Here is a 23242-nt window from a genome sequence, read left to right as displayed (position 1 = left end):
GTTGAGTATTTTAATCAGTATCAGACAATCTTTTCTTTTAGAAATCTGAAACTTCAGATACTTTTTACAGATCAACTATTAAGGAGAAAACAGTATTTTTGCCTGCTACACTGCTAAAGATCATCAGATGCAAGTTTCTTACTCTTACCAAATGAATTCCGTGCCTGCCGCACTATTTACTTCATATCTAATAATAGCCTGATAAACATCAACACAGCTGAGGAACCTTTACAATTTAGTCAGGACGTGATCACAAAGTGTAGTATTTCTCAATTACAGCAATGGGATTTATTGCAGCCAATCACGTTATCCATCTTTCTCTTGATCCTGACGACAAATAGCTTGTTCGTTGAGTTGTTCTCATTTGGTTTGGTTGTGTTGTGAATGTAATTTGTTTCTCTCATATATTGTATTTATTAACAAATTAAATTTTGAAGTTTGTCTAAATAATAATGGTTCTACAGATCATTTGATGAGCTAGTTCTTGCGAGTAAACTATCGCAGGTCTTATTATAAATTAAAAACGTTGTTCTTTCACAGGTGCTGCTAATGTTGTTGTTGACAACAACAATAAATATAAACAAATAAATACAATAATATATACATTTTTTATAATAAAATGTACAATTATTTGTGCAACACAAAAAGATCTGAATCGGTATCTGAATCAAATTGTTTTTCAATAAGAATCAGTGTATTGGATCGGTATTTGAATCGGCTGGTGAATTTAGAATCGGGGCATCTCCAATATAAACATTAAAAATTTTGTAACTATGTGTTAATGCATTACAGTATGTGGCAGGCTAAAAAAAGGATGCAAATCACTGTTTTAACCTAGTAAAACAGTTATTAAGGTGCCTCTTTGTAGTGATGGTATCTGTCTTCAAAATAGTGATACATGAACTATTGTTGTTACTGGAATTTATTTAAGAAATCTCAATCCTTGTACTTCAAAAGAATGACATAAAATAATGATATAAAACATTAATAAACAAGAAGAAGACAACATGATCAACCTCTACATTTGCTACATTAAAACACACAAGCACTTCAATCTGATAAAAACTACATAGTATAATTATGTTCTAACAATGTGTGAAACTTAGCAAATCTAAAATAAATTCAATTATTGTGAAAAGTTGGTTTGTGAGTTACATCAGTTGATATCTGTCTGTGGTGGTGATAAACTACATCTTTTCCAGATCAATACACTCAGTAGCATTGTCTTCCTTCAATCCTAGAATAATAATTATATTCATCACAGCTGCCTCAATTGCTGTGTATCCATGTTTTGAATAAGTTTGGAGTTGTCCACTGCTGACAAATTCTTACCTTACCGTTTCAACGATTTGGAGCTGCATGAGATAGATCCTTAAAAAGTTCACTATGTATCTCATAACAAAACTTGTAAAAGTCGACTCACTTTTGGGTAACGGTCACTTTTCAATTCATGTGTAGTCAATAATGTTGTACTAAGTCAGGATGCCTGATCGCAATGTTTAAGTTTTTCACCTTCACTGGGGAGAGCTCGACCGAGTTTTATCGATTCAGCTTCATTAATTAATTTATGATATCAGATAGTAGTCTAGTCTCATAGAGGTGGGTTCAGATTTTACCGTTCCTATGATTTGGAGTAGAAACAACTCCAAACCCTTTCGAAACATGGAAATGCAATAAATTACAAGCACAAATTACAGAATTAATCTAATAATGTTGGTAAAATATGGCCATGCTAGTAAGTACTACAGCCGCTTCTACTCAAGACTAATCTTTGATGTTTCTAGAAAATTTACAGTAAAAACAGATACATTTGCTTATTCTGTGGCGCACACAGTGACTTATCAATTAATGTAAAAAGCAATATATGGCAAAAACCTGAAACTTTAAAAGATTTATTTTAGTTAACGCCAGCGTCACAGTGTCATTCAGCAAGATGAAATATTTATTGGAGTCAGCAATTTTGTTTTGCAAGAGGAAGAATGTTTGCACATGAATAAGATTGCACACAGTAACAAACGAGATCAATTATTAAATGTCTTATTTCCTCTCAGAAAAATGTCTGGCTGATGATTACTTTCATCAGCAATAGCATTTATAACCTAAATATAAAAATAAGACTACACTCAATTATGCATTACGTGACTGCTCTCAATCCGATTATGCTGCCTGATTAAATGATCTTGCATGCTGTTGTATTGAGACTAAACTAAAATAATGTTGAGTTTTGAGTCATAACATTAAAGAGGTTCATGGTTTACAGCATCACATAAAAACCTATAACCTTAAGAAAAACCTGTAAAAGCAAAACTTTTGATCAGTCAGCGTTTAAATTTATTAGCTAACCGACTTGTTAAGCACAATTGCATAAAACTGACAATCTTAGGAAAAACCTCTCAGAAACAAGACTTTTGATCATGCAGCTTTAAACTCATTTGTACTTTATGGGCACAAAAACATCTAGTCAGTCACTCGCAAGCTTGGATGACAATAATAAGTGTGTGTCAACACAGCTTCGGACTGCGTCTAATTTCTCTGATAACTTTTTCATCTATGAAAAGGTTATAATCAAACCAGTAATGTTTATGTGCTATATCGATCTTTTTTATGATTGTTGTTATAGCATAATTTGTAAACAGTTTCTGTATGAAATGAAACTATTGCCAATAAAGTAATAAAATCATGTAGTAGTTTTTATTCTATCTATCAATAAATCAATCACACACTTAATAAATCAATCACACAATCAATAAATCAATCAATAAATTGGTCACACAATCTTAATTGAGCAACTCTGGTGTCTTTATCCATAATTTACTAGCTCTGAATATATTTAAACAAACTTTGCAGGATATCTCATCTGCTTAAAATAATTTTCTTTTGAATAATATCTCAATTAGACCGTTACACGTTGTTCAAACTTGGAACATTTCTCATACAAAACAGTAATGCCCAAATAGCAACATATTGAGAAAAACTTGGCAATCTTTTTTATGAACATACTCAAAGGTGTTTTAGTGACAATTTTACTGTATGACCAAATAAATGTCTCACCTGTGTACACAGCCATAAAGCCTCTGTGCTCACTTCTGAATGCATCACTGATGAAGGCCACTATCATGCTACTCCCTGTAGAATACTGAGGAGGTGTTGTGCCATGCCCACAAATGACTTCATAAGGACCTTCTATAGAACCTTCTTTGTAGACCTATGAAACAATTCATTATCTCAAATAGTTTTAAAAATGTGTAGATAATATAGACAGATTTTTGAAAATGAGTAGCTTGGGAGTGTATGCATTCACAAAAATTGCTACTGGTGCTTACCTGTTAGCAATTAGCAATTAGCATTTGGCAATTAATAATTAGCTGTATTAGCTTATTAGCTGTATTATAATTAATGTATTAGCTGTTAGCTATTAGAAATTAACATTTAACTATTAGCGGTTAGTTATCACTGGTTTTTAGCTATCGATAGTTACCTATTGGCTGTTAGCAAATGCAATTACTTATTAGCAATTAGCATTTAGCCATTACCAACTACATTTTACTAGTTACTATATATTAAGAATTGGCTATGCATTAGGCACCAGCAACTAGCAATTGTCAATTAGCAATAACCAATTCGCAATTAGCTATCAGTTATTAACTGTTTTTTATTTGTTGATTGGCATTTGCGATTAGCTATTAGCTGTTAGCCGTACCGGTCAGTGGTCAGCCATCAGCTGTGAGCTATTGGCTAACACATTCTCAATGTCTACATACACTTTCCGAAGGTATAAAAGTATACACTCACCCTGATACGATCGGAGCATAATATGGTTCCATTAGAAAGAGGAGAACTGTTTAGGCTAACAATAGGAACAAATTCTAGCTTGATGCGGACATATGGAAGGGAGACTTTGATGTTCCACCTGCATGTTGTGTTTTCAAAATAGTAGACCGGGAACCCTGGGGTATGGAAGTAACCAGTTGGGGCCGAATAGTTGCCCCCGCAGTCTGCAATACCAGATGTCTGCCTCTTATGTCTGCTTTCTTCTACCTGTCAACACAGATTACCTGAGCAAAAAAGTCGAAGTCTCTTGAACTAACTCCGATTGTCTAGCTGTAGAGCTCAGTGCAACTAGAACAGTAAGATAAACAATATTTTTGCATTGATCAAATATACTTCTTTTCTACTGGAACTCGGTCAACAGAGGTTTAGGTATCTGCATGGTTTAGCTAGGAAGTATAATCTTTTATCAACAAATATATATTCTAAAATGATATTCAGATTCTTTTAGCGCTCGGATTTGCAAATTTTGCAGCAATTTATTAATTTATGTGATAGTCTATGCACTGAGTTGTTTTCTGTTATTTTGGGATTTTGTTGCAATGATGTTTTAAGATTGAAATAGACAACAATTGAATGCAATTGAAACACTTAAAAGGAAGGAGTCATACACAGGCTTCTCCAAATATCACATCAATAGTCATGGATATTGTTCACCAAATAAATGCCAGCATTGTGCAGGTAATAAAAAAAGTTTTTTGCATACCCTAGGACACTTATATTTCGCTAGTATTTAGTTTCGTGAATAGCATACAAAGTAAAATTTCGCTGGAACTTAATTTCGCAGCTCTGATGAGTGCGAAAATATAGTGATGCGAAAATAAATGCAGTGGGTCAAACAAGAGATTCCTCAGGTCCAGTTCACTGGTACGAAATATTTTTCAATTTGGGACTACCGTACTGTTTGGACTATAAACCACACCTCTATATAAGCTGCATGTGCTTTATTTTCCAAAAAAAATCAATAATAAAACAATACATAAGCCGCACCTTACTATAGGCCGCAGAACTAAGGACTGTGCTTTTTAACGAGGTAGCAACTTTGCCATTTAAAACGGAACAGTGCAGAACGGCAGTTTTGTATTATCCGACGTTTTTTAACTTAGTGCCTAACGGGACAGTATTGTGAGGCATTGTTTCGTATTTTCTTTCACAGCTAGAAGTGCACTAATTGGAGATTCCCGTTAGTGCGCCCTAGCAGTGAAAGAAAAAGCCACAGAATAAGCCACAGTGATTAACCGCATCCTTGTAGGCCTACCTATAAGACGCATGGCTCAAATCATCAGAAAAAAGTAGCGGCTAATCGTCCGAAAAGTACGGTAGTTTGTATTTGTGAACCGCAGGTAGTAATTTGTAGGCGAGATCAATAATGCAATTTGATCGCTTGCTGCAGTTTGTCTCCTGGACTATCAATGACGTCAAGTTCCCTGCCGCAGTGACTGATGTTGTACCAATATTAGAATTCAAGTATTTATAGCACGCGGTGCCGCAGTGGCCATGGCGTTGTTATTGCTTTTGGTTGGTAATAAAATTCATCACCACAATAATTATTATTCAATTTTATGACTTTCCCTACCAGACCGTCATCCTCATCAGTTACAAATTCGATGGCTAAACTAATATCATCATCTTCTTCATTTGTCTAGGCTTTTCCAAAAAAAATTATTATCTTAATTTGTTTTGCCAAGCTGCTCAGTCGGTGTATTAGCTATAATGAGTTTAGCAAAACTTGCCCAATGAGCCAACCACTCACGAAAATTGCCTGCATTTCTAATATGACGATTTTATTGTGGATATCAATGATGAAAGCCATTTAATTTCGCGTTTTCACTCGTTCGTTATGATAGTTTAGTTTCGCTCATGAAATTTTCGCGAGAGGCTGTTGCCGCGAAAACGCGAAAGTTAGATGCCGCGAATACATAAGTGTCCTAGGGTAGAATATTTATTATTAATTGGCTAAGTTTCTTTATCAATGAATTTGAGTTAGTTAAGCTAGTCTAAATCTTTACTATAAAATAAGGGCCTTGTCGGTCCCCCTAAACCCAGCATTAGGAAAAACAATTGCATCATACTCTCTCACACAATCATGATCTTGAAGTGTGCTAGCTGAAGTGTGAAGGGTGCTATTTTAACCAGTTGACATTAGATGTTGGCAGGTGTAATAAGTATGATGTGTAAAACTATTCCGTTAGGACACGTAGTGTCATGAAAAGCACGCCTGTCTGCAGAACTGAAGGTTGCAAGTTCAACTCCGGTGCGCAGTGGATTTTTCGTTACTATAATTTTACCGCTATAACCGGACACACGAACAACAAACAAACACTGAGATTATATACATGTAGATAATCAATAAATATATGACCTCATAAGTAGCAGGCTCTCATGCGCTTACACAGCGTGTAAATGAGAACAATAGGACAATTTTTAACCTGTTGATCTTTAAATCATTTGAAACATTTATGGAAATGTCTTTGAGGCTATATTCAAAGTTATATCTCAACAGTAACGAGCAAATACAGAATAAATACATGTCAATAGAGACACACCCTGCGGCAACTCTAACTCAATATTTGGTGTCATGTCATAATGAAAAGGAAAAACAGAGAGTGTAGCTAATGACACGATTTGTGGAATAATTTTTCTTCTGACTGTTTTAACTGCGATAGAGATTTGTGGATGTTAATCTTGAAACATCCTGACCGTTACGTTAGAACGCTTAAACAATAAACGAAACCTCGAATGATAAAAAATATTTATACTTTCAGAAAAAATCATTTGAAATTACACTTGAGTGACCCTATAAAGGTTGTTGGAACTTGAGAAATAAATAGGAACATCCACAGTCAAATCACTTACAAAACAACTAAATTTCACACTCTAACTAGTTAGTCAGAGTAACTTTAACCTACCAGTTCAATAGTTTGCTGCTCCAGTAATGACACAGGTTTCACAATTACAATGAGTGAAAGAGAAACAAGAAAACAGAACTTCTGAAGCTCCATTTTGCTGAATGATAAGGAGAGAGGGGAACTAACTATTTTCCCTCGCTAATCTATTCCTTCTGCTCATTGCCATAACAATGTACTAAATATCTGCATTAGTGGTTGGCTTTGCGGTCTATTTTTCAATCTTCATGAACCCAAATGCTAGATTTAATGATTTGTTTAAGCTAAAAGGTTAAACAGTTTTTAGTATTTAACCTAGCTAAGAAAATGTATTGCTCTTTCTATAGCAAATAGAAGTTCAAGGTCTCGTTGGATACAGGGTTGGCATTTTTTCTGGGAAAAACTATTTTCCCAGGACAGTAGGAAAAACTGGTAAAAACCGGGGAAAACTGGTAAAAACCGGGAACAACTGGTAAAAACCGAAAACAACTGGGAAATATTATAACCCCAGAATTTTTTATCCAAATATTTTGCTAAAAAATGAAGTTTTACAGTATAAAAATAGAACATAGGACTATACAATTATTTGTGACTCGATATTTATATTATTTAATAGCAATAGCAATAAAATAGTGTTTAAAGTGGGAAAAATTAGAAAAAAACCACACCCAAGATATGTGCCAACGCTAAATAGCGATGAGCCTTTCACAGTCCAATAATAGAAATGTTTTGACATGTATTGTTTAGCACTTTTTTCTTAGTGCAGACCAAGCTGTGCAACAGGCTTGGAGTGGAAAAAACGTCCAAACTGGTAGCTTGATACCAAAACCTAAAAACAATTTCTTTAGGGTATGATTCAGCTGGATACGAGGATTAACTTTTCTTAGACAGTCAATTCTCAATACTCTGATCCGTTTGTTCAGTTCACCGGTCTCGATTACTTGACATTATCTTCATGTGTTTTCGTTTTTTAATTGATTTCTAAATGTTGGATTATGCTTACTTTCATGTTTCACACATATCAATTTTGCTTTTTATTCAATATTACTATTTAATATATATAAATAAACAAATATTATCTTGTGATCTGGTCTTTTCATTCAGTATTCAGTAAATAAACCAATTATAAAGGTTATGCGCTTTTTTAGCTTGTGTACTGTTAAAGAGCCATAAAGAAGCTCTATAACAGCTAATGGTATAAGTGTATTGTTATTCTTTGCTTAAACATTAGCCAACTTGTCAAAAGAGAGGTTTTTTAGTTTTTCCCACTTTTTGGACAAAAAATGAGTTTTTCCTGAGGCGGTAAAAGTCGGTATAAACCGGCGGTAATAATCGCCATTGGAAATACTATGCGAACCCTGAGTTAGATGAATTTGGCAATGATAGGTATGGATACTGTGAGCCAGATAGGTACTGAGAGTAAGATTTTTGTATCACTGGAGTGACTGTATGAATATACATTGTTATTTATGCCAAATATTTGAAAATAATGCTCTTGAAAACCTCCAACATTCAGAAGTGAGTTTTAAAACCCCAAATTTGTAAACAAATAAATTTGAAAATAAAAAAATTGAGCTCATGTTTAGTTTTCCATTACGCAAAAAATAGTGGCTCTGCGATGAGTTTGACATTTATTCATCAAGCCTGTCTTTGGTGATGTTGCTGTTTAGAAAATTTATGGAGTGTTTTCATTGACAAACTAAAATTGACTACTAACAACTTGCGAGAGAGCAGCCATGATCTTCACTGGAACTACCGCCACCATAAAGCAATGCAAGTATTATCACTACTAGTATAGCTACAAACTAACTGATTGTCATGGATGACTTAGTCACTCTGACTGGTACTCATCATGCGTCTTGTAATCTTGAGCTCTTGTAAAAGTTTTCTTCTCAGTTAATAGCTATAACCACCAATGCCAGGAATTTTTTTTCTTTTATAGGATTTTTTATTCGTTTATACGTTATACGTTTTTTTATGTTTAATAGGATGGTTCTCAAGAACCAGATAGAGTTTGAGGCCAAATAATTCTTTTCTCTTGGCTAAAGGCAAGGAGCAGATGGGGGTGAAGTTTAAATGAAATCAGTCGATAAATATTTTATTTATTTTTATTCAATTTTATTATCAAAATTTATTCCTTCTCTGCTGCATGTATGGCACTTTATTGTCATCCAGATTAATCTTGGAACTAAATATACTGTGGCCATCTGCGCATGGGATTTGGAACAAGAGTAATTGTAACACCACTATTGGTCCTTCTGTGATTTGAACCACTGACCTACTGATTATATGCCAGCGCACTAACCACTGAACTGTAGTTCTCCGTTCATGCAGACTAACAGACAGACACAGCGACAGAGTAGGATTTATTATTGGAGATACTAGTCAAGTTTTTACCATTTATCGAACAATAAAATTCTATAGGAAAATAACTATTCTCCATTCTTAGGGTCAAAAGTTCAAATCTTTTAACCAAACACAACTGCAGTTGATACACAGAATGAAAATTTATACATTATATATATATATATATATATATATATATATATATATATATATATATATATACAGTGAAACACGGATAACTCGAACTTCAAGGGACCGAGCAAAAGTGTTCGATTTATTAGAGCATTCAAGTTATCAGGACAGTCATAAGTGCACGTATTTATCAGTAGATACATGTACATATACAAACTATATATCAATCAAAAGCAAAGATTGCTTGTTGCAAATTAAAGGGTCTCTCGTGTGAAGCTTTAAATATTTTTAATCAGAAAGTATAGATATTTTTCTATTGCTTGAGATTTGTTTGTTGCTTTAGGTGATGTGACAGCCAAGACGTTCTCAGATTAAAATTGGCAAAACTTGATCGCGGTTAAAACGCTCAGAAAAAATGCATACATATATTTCTACCGAGCATTTTAACCAAGATAAATTTTGCAGTAAGTCAGCTATTACAAAACTGCTTTACTATTAAAAACCCATTATCAATTTGCCGATATTACTTTAAAGTTATCCAAATTTTACTTCGCTTTTCTTGCTTTCGGAGGGCTTATCGCTAGGCGGGTGTTTGGTAAAATTTGATTTTTGCAAACCTTTAGAAAAGTCGTTAATGAAAATATTTGCCGATGTTGGTAATAATGAGGCCTAAGAACTACTAAAAGTCGAGTTTTATCTCTATGGCTTGGAATAAAGTGATATTCTAAAGCGATAGTAACAACCGTCTCGGTAGCCGTTTGGCAAAAAACTGTTCGAGTTAACGGAGTTTCGGTCGAGTTATCTAAAGCCATTTATCATTGCGTGGGAACGGACCAAGCAAATCCATTCGAGTTAACCATGTGTTCGATATATCCGAGGGCGATTTATCCGAGTTTCACTGTATATATATATATATATATATATATATATATATATATATATATATATATATATCCTGTATATGTTCAGTCGTGGCTCTAAAACGACTGTAGTACAAACCAGAACTGCTAGCTGCTTTCTGAAAAATGCTTGCCTGAATTTTTAGCTTTATTATCGCCTATGTATTTTAAATACTATAAAACATTACTTCAATATATAACTTATCATATTTATAAATTGCTCAGGTATGCATTAGTTCTTTGTTAAAAGCTTGCTTATGATGCCTTACAAGCCTCTAAAGCCAACAGTAGTTGTATGTATGTCAACTCTAGTCGCTCATCAGCAGATAAATAACCAGGCAGCGTCTACATCAGCGATTGTAGTTGCTGCTAGTTGTAACTTAATTAATTTTTAAAATCAAAGAATATAGCAGCAGAATGAGCAGTTCATGCTGATGATAGCCAGTTCTGAGCAACATTCGGCTAAAACTGGAGTATCTGTACATGTCATTCATGTATTCCAATGTTTGTTATAAAGATGCTATATGCATGTACACATACATTCATCTGACTATTTCGCTGGTGGCCTGGCGCCATAAGAGACTGTCATGCTTGATGACCATGACCACAGTTATTCCTGAATGTAGAAAAGGGGTTAAGTTGTACAATGGTAGTATCTGGTTTTGAAGTCCAATATGCCAGTTCGATTTCCATGCAGTGCAATATTTTTCCTATGGCTCCATGGGAGTTGGAACAAGAGTAACTGTGGCTAAATGTCCTTTGTGACACCTTTAATAGTCCTTCTGTAATTTGAATCACTGACCTACTGATTACATGCTAGCGTACTAACCACTGAACTATGGTTCTCCGTTCACGCAGACTAACAGACAGACACAGATGACAAAGTAGGATTTACTAATGTAGATACTAGCCCAGTTTATACCATTTATTGAGCAATAAAATGCTAGGAAAACAACTATTCTCTATTCTTAAGGTCAAAAGTTTAAATCTTATAATCCAACAAAACTGCAGTTGATACAGAAAATCAACTCAGTATATCGAATCAGTATCTCAACCAAGGATTCAGAAACAGATTCTATTTCTAATATCCTGTTCTGTGAGAATGCTGATGATCATGGTTTGTCCTTCCTATAGCCATGACTTTTGTTGGCAGGTTTAACAGCGGTTTGCCATTGCCTTCTGTTGGGCGTTTTTATTGAGACACCATCTCTAGCTAGCTGGCTATTGACTCATAGAGGAGCTCCTCTACCCTTTGTCAACTTTTATTTTTAATTTTGCAAGGTTACTAGCCACTCTCTTCATTCTTGCTAGAGCGCGGATAGGAGAGCCGGTTTAGTCGCTGACGGCCCAACATAAATTACCAAGATCAAGAAATATATTAAGCAAGGAAATATGTAGAAAAAGTTACAACTTGTTCCACTGATCAATCACTCTATGAAAGCTGCACATGTGCCAAATGGTCATAAACATAACTTCTGAGGTTGCATTAATAGATTTAACTTCAAAGTAATTGTCGAGCAATAAATCGTGAGCTAAAGAGAATTGGTTAGCAACAGAATAATATCATTTTCAAATCTAGTTTAATAGCTAATAAAAATCTCAAGTAAATAAACTGCTTTAATGCTAAAACAACCACAAAACCTAACTTGTCTAAATGTTTAAAGTTTTAACTAATAGTTTTTGGTTACTGACAGCTAGCATATATGTTAGATGGTACACAGCAAAATGCAATAACCTGAAAGGCATTCAGCTGGTCACATGAAACCAACTTACTTATCAGCAATTCATACATGTAGGTGTGCACACTGGCATGACGATCACAAACTTAATAGGCATAAGAAAATTGATGGATTCGTTCAACCCAACAGTAAATATAACAGCGAAATATCTAGTCATATTCTCCTATTGTATACACTCGTTAAGTGGTTGGGGCAGCAGAGTTAAAGATGAGTAGTTAAGGTTGTGTGCCTGCGTACATGTGTGTGTTTTATTTTATCAATTAGTAGAAATATAACATTAGACACAATGAAGATATAGCTAAACAAAATAAATGAAAGCTTAGTTCCTACTTGTTAAGGCATGATGAGGAGCACATACTCAATAGCATTGCAGCTAGTCGAGGCGCTGGGCCCACAGGAATTTACATGCTCAAACAGCAGGTTTGATTAATCTAGGTTTAACAAATGGCTTTTAACATTAACTCTAAAACTAGTAAATGCGAGGTTCATAAGTCCATTGGAAGACTGTTCAATTGTGACCGTAATCTGTACTCGATTGTTTTTTGACCTGAAGCAGTATGAAATAGTGGTAAAGGGTGATTAGTTTCTAGAACTCTGGTGTTATAGTGCGAGTCTTTTTTGACATCACTTGAATAAAATTTGTTGTGCATAAGGATTGTTGTTGAACGCTAGATTATTAGGCTTTCATTACTCTCTACCTCTAGCAACTGCTGTGCCATCAAAATAGGTCAGTGAAGAGAAGGAATGTGACAGACTTCAAAGATGATTTAAATTCTCTGATCATGTGTGCGGCGAAGTCATATCTATCTAATAGCCTGAAAAAACCACTAGCCCCTGACTACTGACAACTGACAACAGGTGTTATTCATTAGATATCTCCAACTAGATTTATCACGTGAGCAATTATATAGAAAGGCAAAAAGTTCCTGCAAACCATGATGCATATCATCACTGACTGGAGTTGCTTCCCTTGGCAACATAATGATAGTAGGGCAAAATGTGATTAGCATAGTTTTAATAACTTACAAACTGGTTGGAACCTTAAAGAAGGCTAACATTTAGTAAAGGCTGTGTCTGTTTGTTTGTCTGATTGTATCTGTCTGTTTGTCTGTCTCTCAAAGGCTGAGGTTACAGGTTGGAATAAAAGAATACTTCATACAGGTTTTGAACTTGTGAAATTCAACTTTGTAGACGGACAATTTCATTTGGTGATCAATCAACAATCAATTCTGCCACTTCAAGAGGCCTTAAGTGGTGAATGTGACAGCAATAGTACTAGCGATGCTACCTGAACAAAATTACACTCAGTACATTTGTGTAGTAAGTGTAAATCTTTTGTCTCCCTGCAGTGACTGTACAAATGCACATTGCTATTTAAGCCAAACAGTAAACAAATGTTTTCTTGAAAACCTCCAAAATTCTGAAATGAGTTTGCAAACTCCAAAACGTTGAGTAAAAAATAAAAGCAAACGCTAAGTTATTTATCATTTAAAATAGCAATAAATTTTTTTTGATAAAAATTTTGTTGCTCAAAATATACCACTTAATTACTTTTAAAAGCTGAAAATGGCTTATCTACATTTTTGCAGCCAAATACCAAGCAAAGATATCATGCTCATTCTTCTGCAAATGCAAAATCTTTATGCTAAGAAAAACAGAAATTATTGAAAATGAATCACATTGCCTGCTTAAATGAACTTGCATGCTGTTGTGTTGAGACTAAACTTAAAGAATGTTGAGTTTTGACTCATAACAATAACATATGGTTCAATGTTTATAGCTTCCTCCTAAAACTGCTGGCTTTCACTCAAATATGCAGCCTTTTGAAGCTCTATAAGCTCCACTCTAGTAAATATTTGATAATCATTGGTGTATTGTAATTACCCATGATGCATCATGTATAAACAAGTGTGTTTAGAGTAAACAAAATCATTCTTATTGGTAAATCTGAGCTATATAGCTATACTTGGCGTATTGGTGTTACATAGCTTTCTCTCTACCTTCATACAGATATAATGTAAGTTTCTATTGGATTTATTAGCCCTGTCTGTTGACTAGTTTTGTATCTGAACTATGATAGGCTTAGCTGTAATATCACATAGGGATATTGCTGATATGACATCACTTAGTGATTTTGAATAAACTGTAAACAGTTTTTCTGCGCAATGTTACGAGCCATTTTGGAATTTTTAAAATGAATTTTGAAAATCTATCAGAGATAATATCAAAATATTTAAATTACTCTACTTTTGCAGATATTGTGGTCTGTATCACAAAATAGAATTTTAACAAAGCTTCAAAAGATGTGCAGTTCTTTTTTAATCCTGTATTCTTCACAGTGTATAAGCAATCCTCAGGTAAAAACAGCGATCATAGAATATAAAAAGCCTTTTTATTGAAAAATTTTAGAACTGTTATTTTTAATATATTCAGTATCAGAAGCAAACTTTTCAGAAAGGAGAAATGGTTAATGCAAAGCAAATGCTACATACAATTAATGGGATGGCTCCACAGCTAATAGGTGATGTTGGAGGTCTCTGTGTAAACTCAAACACTGAAGTTAAGTTTGATAAGATGAAAAGGTATCCTGTGACTCAAAGGGTAGAGAAAGTAACAGGAATTAGATTAGACAAAAGTGATTTTGAAAAGGCAGGAATCGAATATAAAGAAAAGTTGTAAAGTAGTGTAAACAAGGTAATTCTATGTGTTTATGCGAGGCTTTAGGAAGTTTAATTGCATTTACATGAACATGTCAAAACTTGAAGAGGTGTCAGGCTATAAGATTTAATGGTTGATCATTTGTCAGAGCCTGCATGAAATTTGTTTTGAATGTGGCCCCAAAGGCTATGACTAAACTGATTACTAGAGTCTTGTCATTTGTCGGTGTGATTGTCTCAGGAACTAATAAATACCTTGATGATATTCTATGAAAGGAGCCAACTGCAAGATTCAAAGTAGTCTACAAATATTGGCTAAAGTGCAGCTTGCATGGTTACTAATATTCTAGTTAGTTTATCAAATAGTATAACTAATTCTGTGCTATAGTAACTACACACTCTCCTGTAACAATGTGGTTTCATGCCGCAAACAGCTGTTTTAAATTAAGGGGCAATCACCTGTATGTGAGTTGAAGTAATGCTTACTCGCACATTATAAATAATGTAAAACCATGTAGAATGTCAGTACCCATAACTTTGTGACTACAAAGTCATCAGAGACTTCTGGGAAAAGTACATTAAAGCTAATAGTATTGCTGTTGGTCAAGATGGGAAGATTCACAATAAGATTGTAGAAAATACAACTTAGTTGAGGAAAATAGCTTCACAATTTATTTTTATTAATAGCAATAAAAAACTTAGCACTTATAACATTTTGTTAGATATTGCGCAATGAAAGACAATTAGGCCAACTCTTTTACTGATGGGAAATATTTCTAATGTATAAATTGTTAGAAGTTTAGAAAGTTTCCACCATTTTGGCCCACTGTACCAGCAAAAGTTCAAACTAAATTAAGCCTGTTAGCTTGATATGTTTGTCAAAGCGTGGTTATACTTTCTGTATTAAATTCTTAAGTAATATATCAGAGTTTTGCAAGGAGTGAAAATCAATATTTTCATTAGTGTCATGTCGAGCAGTAGAAGGTCAGCCTCAGACTGAGTTCCAGTCTTATATTTTAGTTAATGCAGATCTCTATGACGAGCAGATGTAATCGGGTAGCTAATATTATGTTTAACTTGTCAGGAGCTCAGTGGAGGCTGATGAGCCTTACACGGCTTCTTTGTCTGAGTCAGGGGATGATTGCTTAGGTTCATCATCCGTTGGCAAGCTCATAGGCTCCCCCATATTTTCTAGGTCAACGCATTCAGTAGTGTTGTCCGCTTTTATTCCTATCAAGAAAATTATGATACTCTAATAGAATATCAAAGAATAAAACATAATACAATATAGTATATAGCATAATATAATACGAAACTATAATATGATCTTTACTCTAATCAGCCGAGTGTTTATCCATTTGTGTAAAGATATGGTGATAAGTTGACATAAAAAGTTGCTTTGTATGAGAATCAAACTAACAACATGTGATATGTTGGACCAACACTCCAACACCTGTGTCAATCAATCACTTTCTACATATAATAGTTCATATACATACTGCGTAGCACATACTGCACATAATAACTGAACATATAATTGTTAGAGTTGATTTCTCACAGCACACTAGACTGCCAGCATACTCATATAATTTAAAATAAGATAAAATGATATAAAGCTAAATAACAAATATAGCATAAAAACATAGTACATTGCAATACAAGAAAGCTAAATAAACTTAAGTAAGAGGAAACCATTTAGACTGCAATACCTGCATATACTGCCATGAAGCCTCTATAACTCGTTGGATATGAATCGCTGACAAATTCCAAGTACATGCTGTTTCCAGTAGAATAGAGGGGAGGGGCAGTACCATGCCCACACCAGTATTCAAATGGATCCTCAGCTGAGTCTCCATCATGAACCTAATAAATGTATGGTAAAATTTGTGAAGCTTTTTGTCTTATATTAAAATCTTTTATTTGTACCATAAATGATAACATTTTAAAGTAACAAAAAACAAAATGTGTGATGTTTTGTTTCTTCTTGCATGGCAAATTGCCATGATAGTTTAAAAAACTTCATCGTTAAAATGTAATTTGGTGTTAAATTAAAAACTTTGCTTTAATTCTTTACTAAACCAATAAACTTTTGATCTATAATGTAAATAAATAAGTCATATTTTCTGCATATGATCAGTCACTAGCAATATTTAATAGCCTCCATGTGTTTGGTTTAAAAAAAATAAATTGCAACCTTTAACAAGTTCAATTTGAAAAAAGTTAAAAACTGTTTTTGATAAATAGTTTCATGAAGAAAACGCATTACCAACTACTTACCGTGTTATGCATTTATTGTATCTATAAAAGCTAAATCTAAACCCTTGTACAAATTGTATATGTTACATTTGTACATATTGTACACCCTTGTATTTAGCAAAAAAGGTTTTTTAAGAATATTATCTGCATTGCAGGAAGAATATCGAAATACGTTAGAGAAAAAGCCAAAATTAAAAACCTACTTCCGAAAACAGCCACAAATAAAATTTTTCCTAGCTCAACCAGGTGACTGCTTCAAAAATTGATAAATGTAAAGCCTACATAGCATCTTTCGTTATCGATATTGGCTATTGTGTTCAAGCTTCAGCATTATGGAGTCTCTATTCTGGCGGTCTCTCGCTTAAGTGCAACTATTATTATAGGCGCCATAATCACACTTTTGTTTGAAACTGACGCTGCGATAAAGCCTTCTTTAGTTTAATCTTGAACAATCCTTGAAGTCAGATTACCCCAATCATCATAAACAGTCTTAATTGATAAAAGCATAGCTATAATTTCTGATAAACTCAACTAAGGTTTCTGTAAGGTCATCTTAAAGTTCTGATCACTAGCTCTCTATAAGAAAAAGCTTTCATGCTATCTAAGATGCTTTTACAACAAGACCACCAGGTTATAAAGAGTAAAAAACTGCTATCAAAAATGTACACACAAAATAAAGTTTCTGACCTTGACATAGTCGAGGCAGTATCTGATGCCATCCTCACCGATGAAGCTGTGCAAGCTTAGCATTGGAACAAACTCAAGCTTGATTCGCTCATAGGGAGCAGATACCTGGATGTGCCACCTGCATGTTGTGTTGTCTAGATGATACACTGGGAAACCTGGAGTATGGAAGTATCCGGTAGGGGCGGTGTAGGTACCCCCGCAGTCTAGTGGCCCGGTAGTTTGTCTTTTGCGCCTGCTTACTTCTCTCTGTAGGAAGCACAAAATGCAATATCAGAAAGCAAAATATATATGCACATTTACAAAGTAAGTGTTTGTGGAGTTAGAGACATTTATCTGGATCCTGTCCGCTGTGTTAGAGGCAGCGACCGCTATTTTAAAATACTCACCTTAAGATCATTTCCATGTACAAATTTTTAACTGAGTGCATGAAAAATAAGCACAATTTCGTTCTGACACGATCTAATTTTCGATAAGCCAGCCTAAAATTTTTGAAAAATTTACGGCTTTATACACAAAAATAAAATAATTAAAAAAATAAAAAACAAACAAAAAGAACAAAACCATACAAAGAAATTATGATTGAATGCAGAAAGTATTAAGAGAAAACAACTCCCTGTTGCATCGGCATGCATGCACAGGCAAGTTAGCCCCAACTTACCCTCAACCTAATTTCATGTTTACAAAAACGATAAGTTTTTTCTTAAAGAACTTTTTTTAGTCTTTTTAATCTTTTGTAAATATAATACTTTCCACTGTGAAGAATTGAACACTGTATAAACAGTATTAATTTAAATTAACTTGCTTGCTTTCGTATCGTGACTAAACTAAGAAACTGTTTTAGCTTTTAAATAATAACCAGTTTTTGTCACTCTCTTCAAACATTTCTTTTGTACATGTCAGTGTTACTTCATTATTTTTACCTATAAAACATCCGTTTATTAATTCTTTTGCCAGGTTTTTCTAAACATTGCCAATGATCTCACATCACAAAATGATTTTTCAGCTTCAGAAAGAAAAAGCATAATGAAACATATTTTTAGCTAACAGATCCGCCAACCCACTTACAGACCAGCCATGAAACAAGTCAATTACATCTTACATAGTTGAAAAACTGTACCATAGTTAGTTTTTATTTTCACTTGTTTGTAGATATAGGAAAAAAGTCAGGCAGACATTGAAAATGGGTTATTAAAATCCTGCTTTGATGATACGTATAAATACCAAGGTTTGCTTTCAGATTATTGCAGATTAGCAAATAAAATTCTGCCTTAATTAGCAAACGCTATTTTTACAAAACAAAACTGTTTTAGTCTGCAATAAGCTTTATTAAGTTAATAATAATTTTAAAGATGTTTGAAATAATATATATTATTGAAAGCATCTATATCTATTGAAGCATATATCTGTTGAAAGCATACAAGCTGCAAACGAAACAGTAATTATGAAAATAAATAACACTTACTAATCGACCTCTTTGTCCTCCTCCTTGATATGCCTCTCCAAAAACTAGCCAGCACGCTCCTATAATAGCAAATAAAATAAGTTTTGTCTGTGAATCCATTCTAGAAAACCTCTTTTTACTTGTTATTAAGGAACCACCTGAGCAGTCAATACCAATTGCGGTGATTAGCCGGATGAATCGCTCTTTTATATAGAAAGACACTCTGTAGAAGGCCTGTGGCTCAGCGGCAATCAACACATAGTTGGCAACTAACACCGAATGCGTTGCTTTGATGCGATAATGGCAATGTCATAATCAGTAGACACGAAACATGTCAAATGAAGCATAAATTTAGCCTAAAAATGGCGTGACTAATAGATACAGCCAACTCCTATCTCTTTGAACTAATGCAAACTAGGTCATGTCTTGACATTGAAACAATCTGAACATTGAAGATGGAGTACTCTAAGTTACTGCACTGTACATTTAACAACCTATATTGATTTGCACACATACTCTAAAGCTACAGCGTGGTAAAGTATGGCCATACAGTATACATAACAGAGTTACATATGGTTCTACCTGCAATTATAAGGTACAGTTTAATATTATAATTATAATATTAATAACAGTAATAATACCACAGGAAAGTTAAAGTATAACACTCTGATGGGAAACTCACTTGATGCGTTGCTTGCATCGTCTGTTGCGAGAGCCACCAATTGATTAGAGTTGTCTCTTTTCCGACAGACTCGACGCATCAGACAATTTTTTAGGCTCCAGATGTTGTCTGGACAATTGCAAATTGAGAATGTAAAATCTAAAGAAGCAAGATTAGGCTGTTCGTTACGCCTACAAATATTGTATATGCCACCAACCATATCTTTTATCAAACATCAAATTAGTTGATATGTCAATCAGAGTTTTGGGGAGAGATTTTATTAATTATGATGTTAATAAGCAACAGCTCTAGTTTTAGAGGTCCATGCAGTTTCATGAACAAATTATTAACGAAGAAGCAGTAAATATCGGAGAAATATATAAACATAATAAGTAATACATCAAATGAGTTTTCAACATTATTAAAAAATATATGATGCAATATCAAAATTAGGATTTATAAGACGAGTTTAGTTTTTTTTTAGCATTGTTCGCTGACATGGGCTTAAACATTATTCAATTACAATAATCTTTCTTATTTTGTAAAAGTTGTGTTTTAGACTCATCGTCAAGATAGGAACTTTTGTAAAATATAAAGTAATTTTTTTAAGTATGAGCAGATATTACCAAACTTAAAGTGAAAGTAAACACATAATTTTAACATTGTTTTATATGATTGGTAATGCATGATACTATGTTAATTGAACGATAAAACAAAATTTTAGCAGATATTTCTGCTAGTTTAGCAAGTTCAAACTTGAAAATATATTTTGGTTCATTTACGTCGGACCATCACTGAATCTTATTAAAGCCGTTTCTGGTAACGATTTTTTACTTATTCGTTAGTAATTCACCGCCTTTTATTTTTTTAACCACATTCAGTTAATTACGATAGGTAGATGTCTCTTTGCTACATAGTTGTGAATCTGACACTAGAAGTCGTAGCATAACCTTTTTTTAGAGTTCCAGTCTCTCAGTCGCCAAATTTAGCAAAACTATGGCTGTCTAAGGCAAAGCGTGCCGACTTAACTTTTCGCAGACTACCTGCTAGTGCGGTCGTGTGCATTATAGGCACTTCCATAAGAGCCAGCTTTATTCAGAGCAATTTGGGACAACTACAAGATTAAGAGTGAAGGAGGGAGAGGTTCCATTCTCTAATGGTGTTGTACCATACAGCAAAAGAGCATCGCCAAACACGAAAACCTCAACCTTAAGTAATGTATGAAGAATTTTGAATAAATATTAATAACAATTATAGTAATTTTATAATATAAATTAATAAATATAATAAGTCAAAATATGTAGTACTGTACATTAGTACAAAGAAAGGATTTGATATGACTGGGTGACAATGAGACTCAGGCTGAGTTGCATAGGCTACGTTTGATGTTAACCTGATTCCCTTGAATTAACTTGGTTACCTGAGTAAAAGTTAGTAAGGGAATTTAAATTTTCTGTTTGGTCTGAATTGTCAGAAATGCTCTAATATTTCATAAAATATATGACTAATATTATCATAAAATTTGAATTCCATTATTGTTTTTACATTCATGCTGCCATTACTAATATAGGCTTTACAGATCACTTGAAGCGATTAGCCCGCATGATTATATTTGTAGTATTTGCGTTGTTTTGTAACGTTGTTTCATCAAAAGAAAACCTAATTTTTACAATCTAATTATATAATAATAAATTACAGATTTAAATTAGGCCTCAGTTTGTTATTGTTTGTGTTGGCATTTATTTTTCCTTTATAATTTTAGCAATCATCCCATGCAAGTATACAAACCACGTCGCTAATATTCACAGGAGCTTTCCAGGACACAACAAGTTCATTCAGTGCTCTCATGAACCAATTGATCTGTGAGTGATGAAAAAATGTATTATTTATACCCAATGTTGGCATGAAAGCTGTATGTTGAATTTAATAAAATATTCAGAAATATCAAAGTACAGGGAGATGTGTAATATAATATTTTATATATCACTTTGAATGCCTTTGGTTTGTAATATAAGAATATGGAGTCATTTGTTGCATAATAGTAAACAGAAATTGTACAAATGGTTAAATATTTTGCTGCTGGTTGACATTTGAATAAACAAAAACTTTTCAGATTTATAATATCTTGAAAAATAACAACGAATAATTTGATGTTAACAGAGAAATGGAAAGAAAGGTGAAATGGTTAATTCCAGGAAGTGCAGGGCACAAAGTCCTTTGTGATGCGTTAGCGCAAGCGAGACTGCTAAACACATTGCGCCTGTTGAACCATGGTCAACACACGGGTGCTTTAGAAAACCTCCACAGTCCCATATTAAGTTATGCACCAAAGCGAATAGACTTTGATCTCCCAGGATATTTTACAAGAATTAAACTAGCAGTGATAGATCACAACGCTAATGTGGGAAAAGAAGTGGTGACTGGTAAGCTGTATCTGCAATAAAATTATACATGGATTATACTACTCTTCGGCAAGGATACAACTTTTACAGCTTGTACAACATTAATGATAAATTTATGCAGAGATTGTAATAACACAATTGATAACTGGCTTTAAATTTTAATTATTATAAAATTGTTCATTAAAGATAGCGATGGGGAACTGAAGATGACAGTCTACTACTCTAAAGAAGCTAAAGGCTTTTGCACAAGAAATGTACATGTATATGCTGAAAAAAGATTTGAACTTCGAAAAGAGCTTTTGAAGATTATCTGTAAGAAATCTATTGGATCAACTCCAAAAGTACATGCAGTAAGTCATACCTAAACTGTAATGTAATAAAAGCACATTTTTGCGTCAAGATGCTGGTTCAATTAATCACTATCACAGTCTGCTGAATAATGCATGAACACACAGTCAACATGCAGTCTTAAATTACCCTAACACTGTACTGTGCAACATTCTGAAATTACTATGATGATGTAATATACAAATATTTTAATTGCAGGACAGAGCAGCTCCACTTTCAAAAAATCTTATAAAACCAGATGGTAACACAGCGAAAGAAATGCATAGGTCAAGATTTACATAAAAGTTAAACTCAATCCCTAGTTTTATGTGAGATATTTTTTGATAAAATTAATATAACAGGCTATTTAAATTATAAATATTATGCAGTTCTTTGTATAACACGATTTAGATTTATGTAACGTAAGCTGTTAAATGTGGTGTTCTTATGTCATGGCGCAAATCAAATGATTGAAATATAATTATTTCTCAAACCAAACATTATTCATTTATTCACTGTACAAGTCATGAAGATCAGCTCAGTAATGTTGCTGTCAGATTCATTTAAAATATTTATAAAAACCATATTTTGCTCAACTCACCACTGAACTTACATTAATTTCCTTCATCTATAATAAAGAGCTCTACTTCATCTGCGTCATTCTGATCTTCATCTTCTGATTCCACATTTTTGAAGCCTACATAACTCCCATTTGGATCAGGCCACATTGTGCGTATGTAGGCAACAACGCATGAAGGAATAACTTTCCGGTTTCTTTTTCCAAGGTACCCGTAGACGAAATCTATATAGTTTCTATAAGCATGTGTCTGTAGTAGTTTAAATTAGTCATGTTATAGTAAACAAAAGAGCATCTCCTCTGAAGCCAAGATACCTTTGATGCTTGAACCATGAGAGTTGAATGGCAACTTTTCCCAATATCTGATGTATTTGTAAATTAGACTGCAGGATGCAACTATTTATA

At 33.8% G+C, this 23242-nt stretch overlaps 2 protein-coding genes across 2 annotated transcripts; both read right to left on the bottom strand.

Annotated features, from left to right (window-relative positions):
- Positions 1–904: 904 nt before the first annotated feature.
- On the bottom strand, positions 905–6896 carry LOC137396811 (membrane frizzled-related protein-like). Its single transcript, XM_068083122.1, has 4 exons — positions 6738–6896; positions 3793–4038; positions 3052–3205; positions 905–1237 (listed from the first exon to the last, which is right to left on the bottom strand). Exons 1-4 carry the CDS (start codon positions 6828–6830, stop codon positions 1188–1190), a joined length of 543 nt encoding a protein of 180 aa, XP_067939223.1. The 5' UTR covers positions 6831–6896; the 3' UTR covers positions 905–1187.
- An 8239-nt stretch (positions 6897–15135) lies between these two features.
- LOC137396730 (tumor necrosis factor-inducible gene 6 protein-like) lies at positions 15136–19131 on the bottom strand. The gene is made up of 4 exons (XM_068083040.1): positions 18892–19131; positions 17430–17675; positions 16196–16349; positions 15136–15716 (listed from the first exon to the last, which is right to left on the bottom strand). Exons 1-4 carry the CDS (start codon positions 18988–18990, stop codon positions 15595–15597), a joined length of 621 nt encoding a protein of 206 aa, XP_067939141.1. The 5' UTR covers positions 18991–19131; the 3' UTR covers positions 15136–15594.
- Between the last annotated feature and the right edge of the window lie 4111 nt (positions 19132–23242).

The sequence above is a fragment of the Watersipora subatra genome, chromosome 5 (assembly GCF_963576615.1).
Source record: "Watersipora subatra chromosome 5, tzWatSuba1.1, whole genome shotgun sequence".
NCBI lineage: Eukaryota > Metazoa > Bryozoa > Gymnolaemata > Cheilostomatida > Watersiporidae > Watersipora > Watersipora subatra.
Note: the sequence above shows the minus strand (reverse complement) of the source record. Positions and strands in the feature narration are given on the sequence as shown.

Coding starts and splice junctions, on each gene's coding strand:
- LOC137396811 (XM_068083122.1), bottom strand. CDS start 6,830: ATGGAGCTTCAGAAGTTCTGTTTTCTTGTTTCTCTTTCACTCATTGTA. Junction 4,039..6,737: donor AGCAGCAAACTATTGAACTG/GTAGGTTAAAGT, acceptor CTGTGTTGACAG/GTAGAAGAAAGCAGACATAA. Junction 3,206..3,792: donor TATGCTCCGATCGTATCAGG/GTGAGTGTATAC, acceptor ATTGTTTCATAG/GTCTACAAAGAAGGTTCTAT.
- LOC137396730 (XM_068083040.1), bottom strand. CDS start 18,990: ATGGATTCACAGACAAAACTTATTTTATTTGCTATTATAGGAGCGTGC. Junction 17,676..18,891: donor GAGGACAAAGAGGTCGATTA/GTAAGTGTTATT, acceptor TGCTTCCTACAG/AGAGAAGTAAGCAGGCGCAA. Junction 16,350..17,429: donor ACTGCCTCGACTATGTCAAG/GTCAGAAACTTT, acceptor TACATTTATTAG/GTTCATGATGGAGACTCAGC.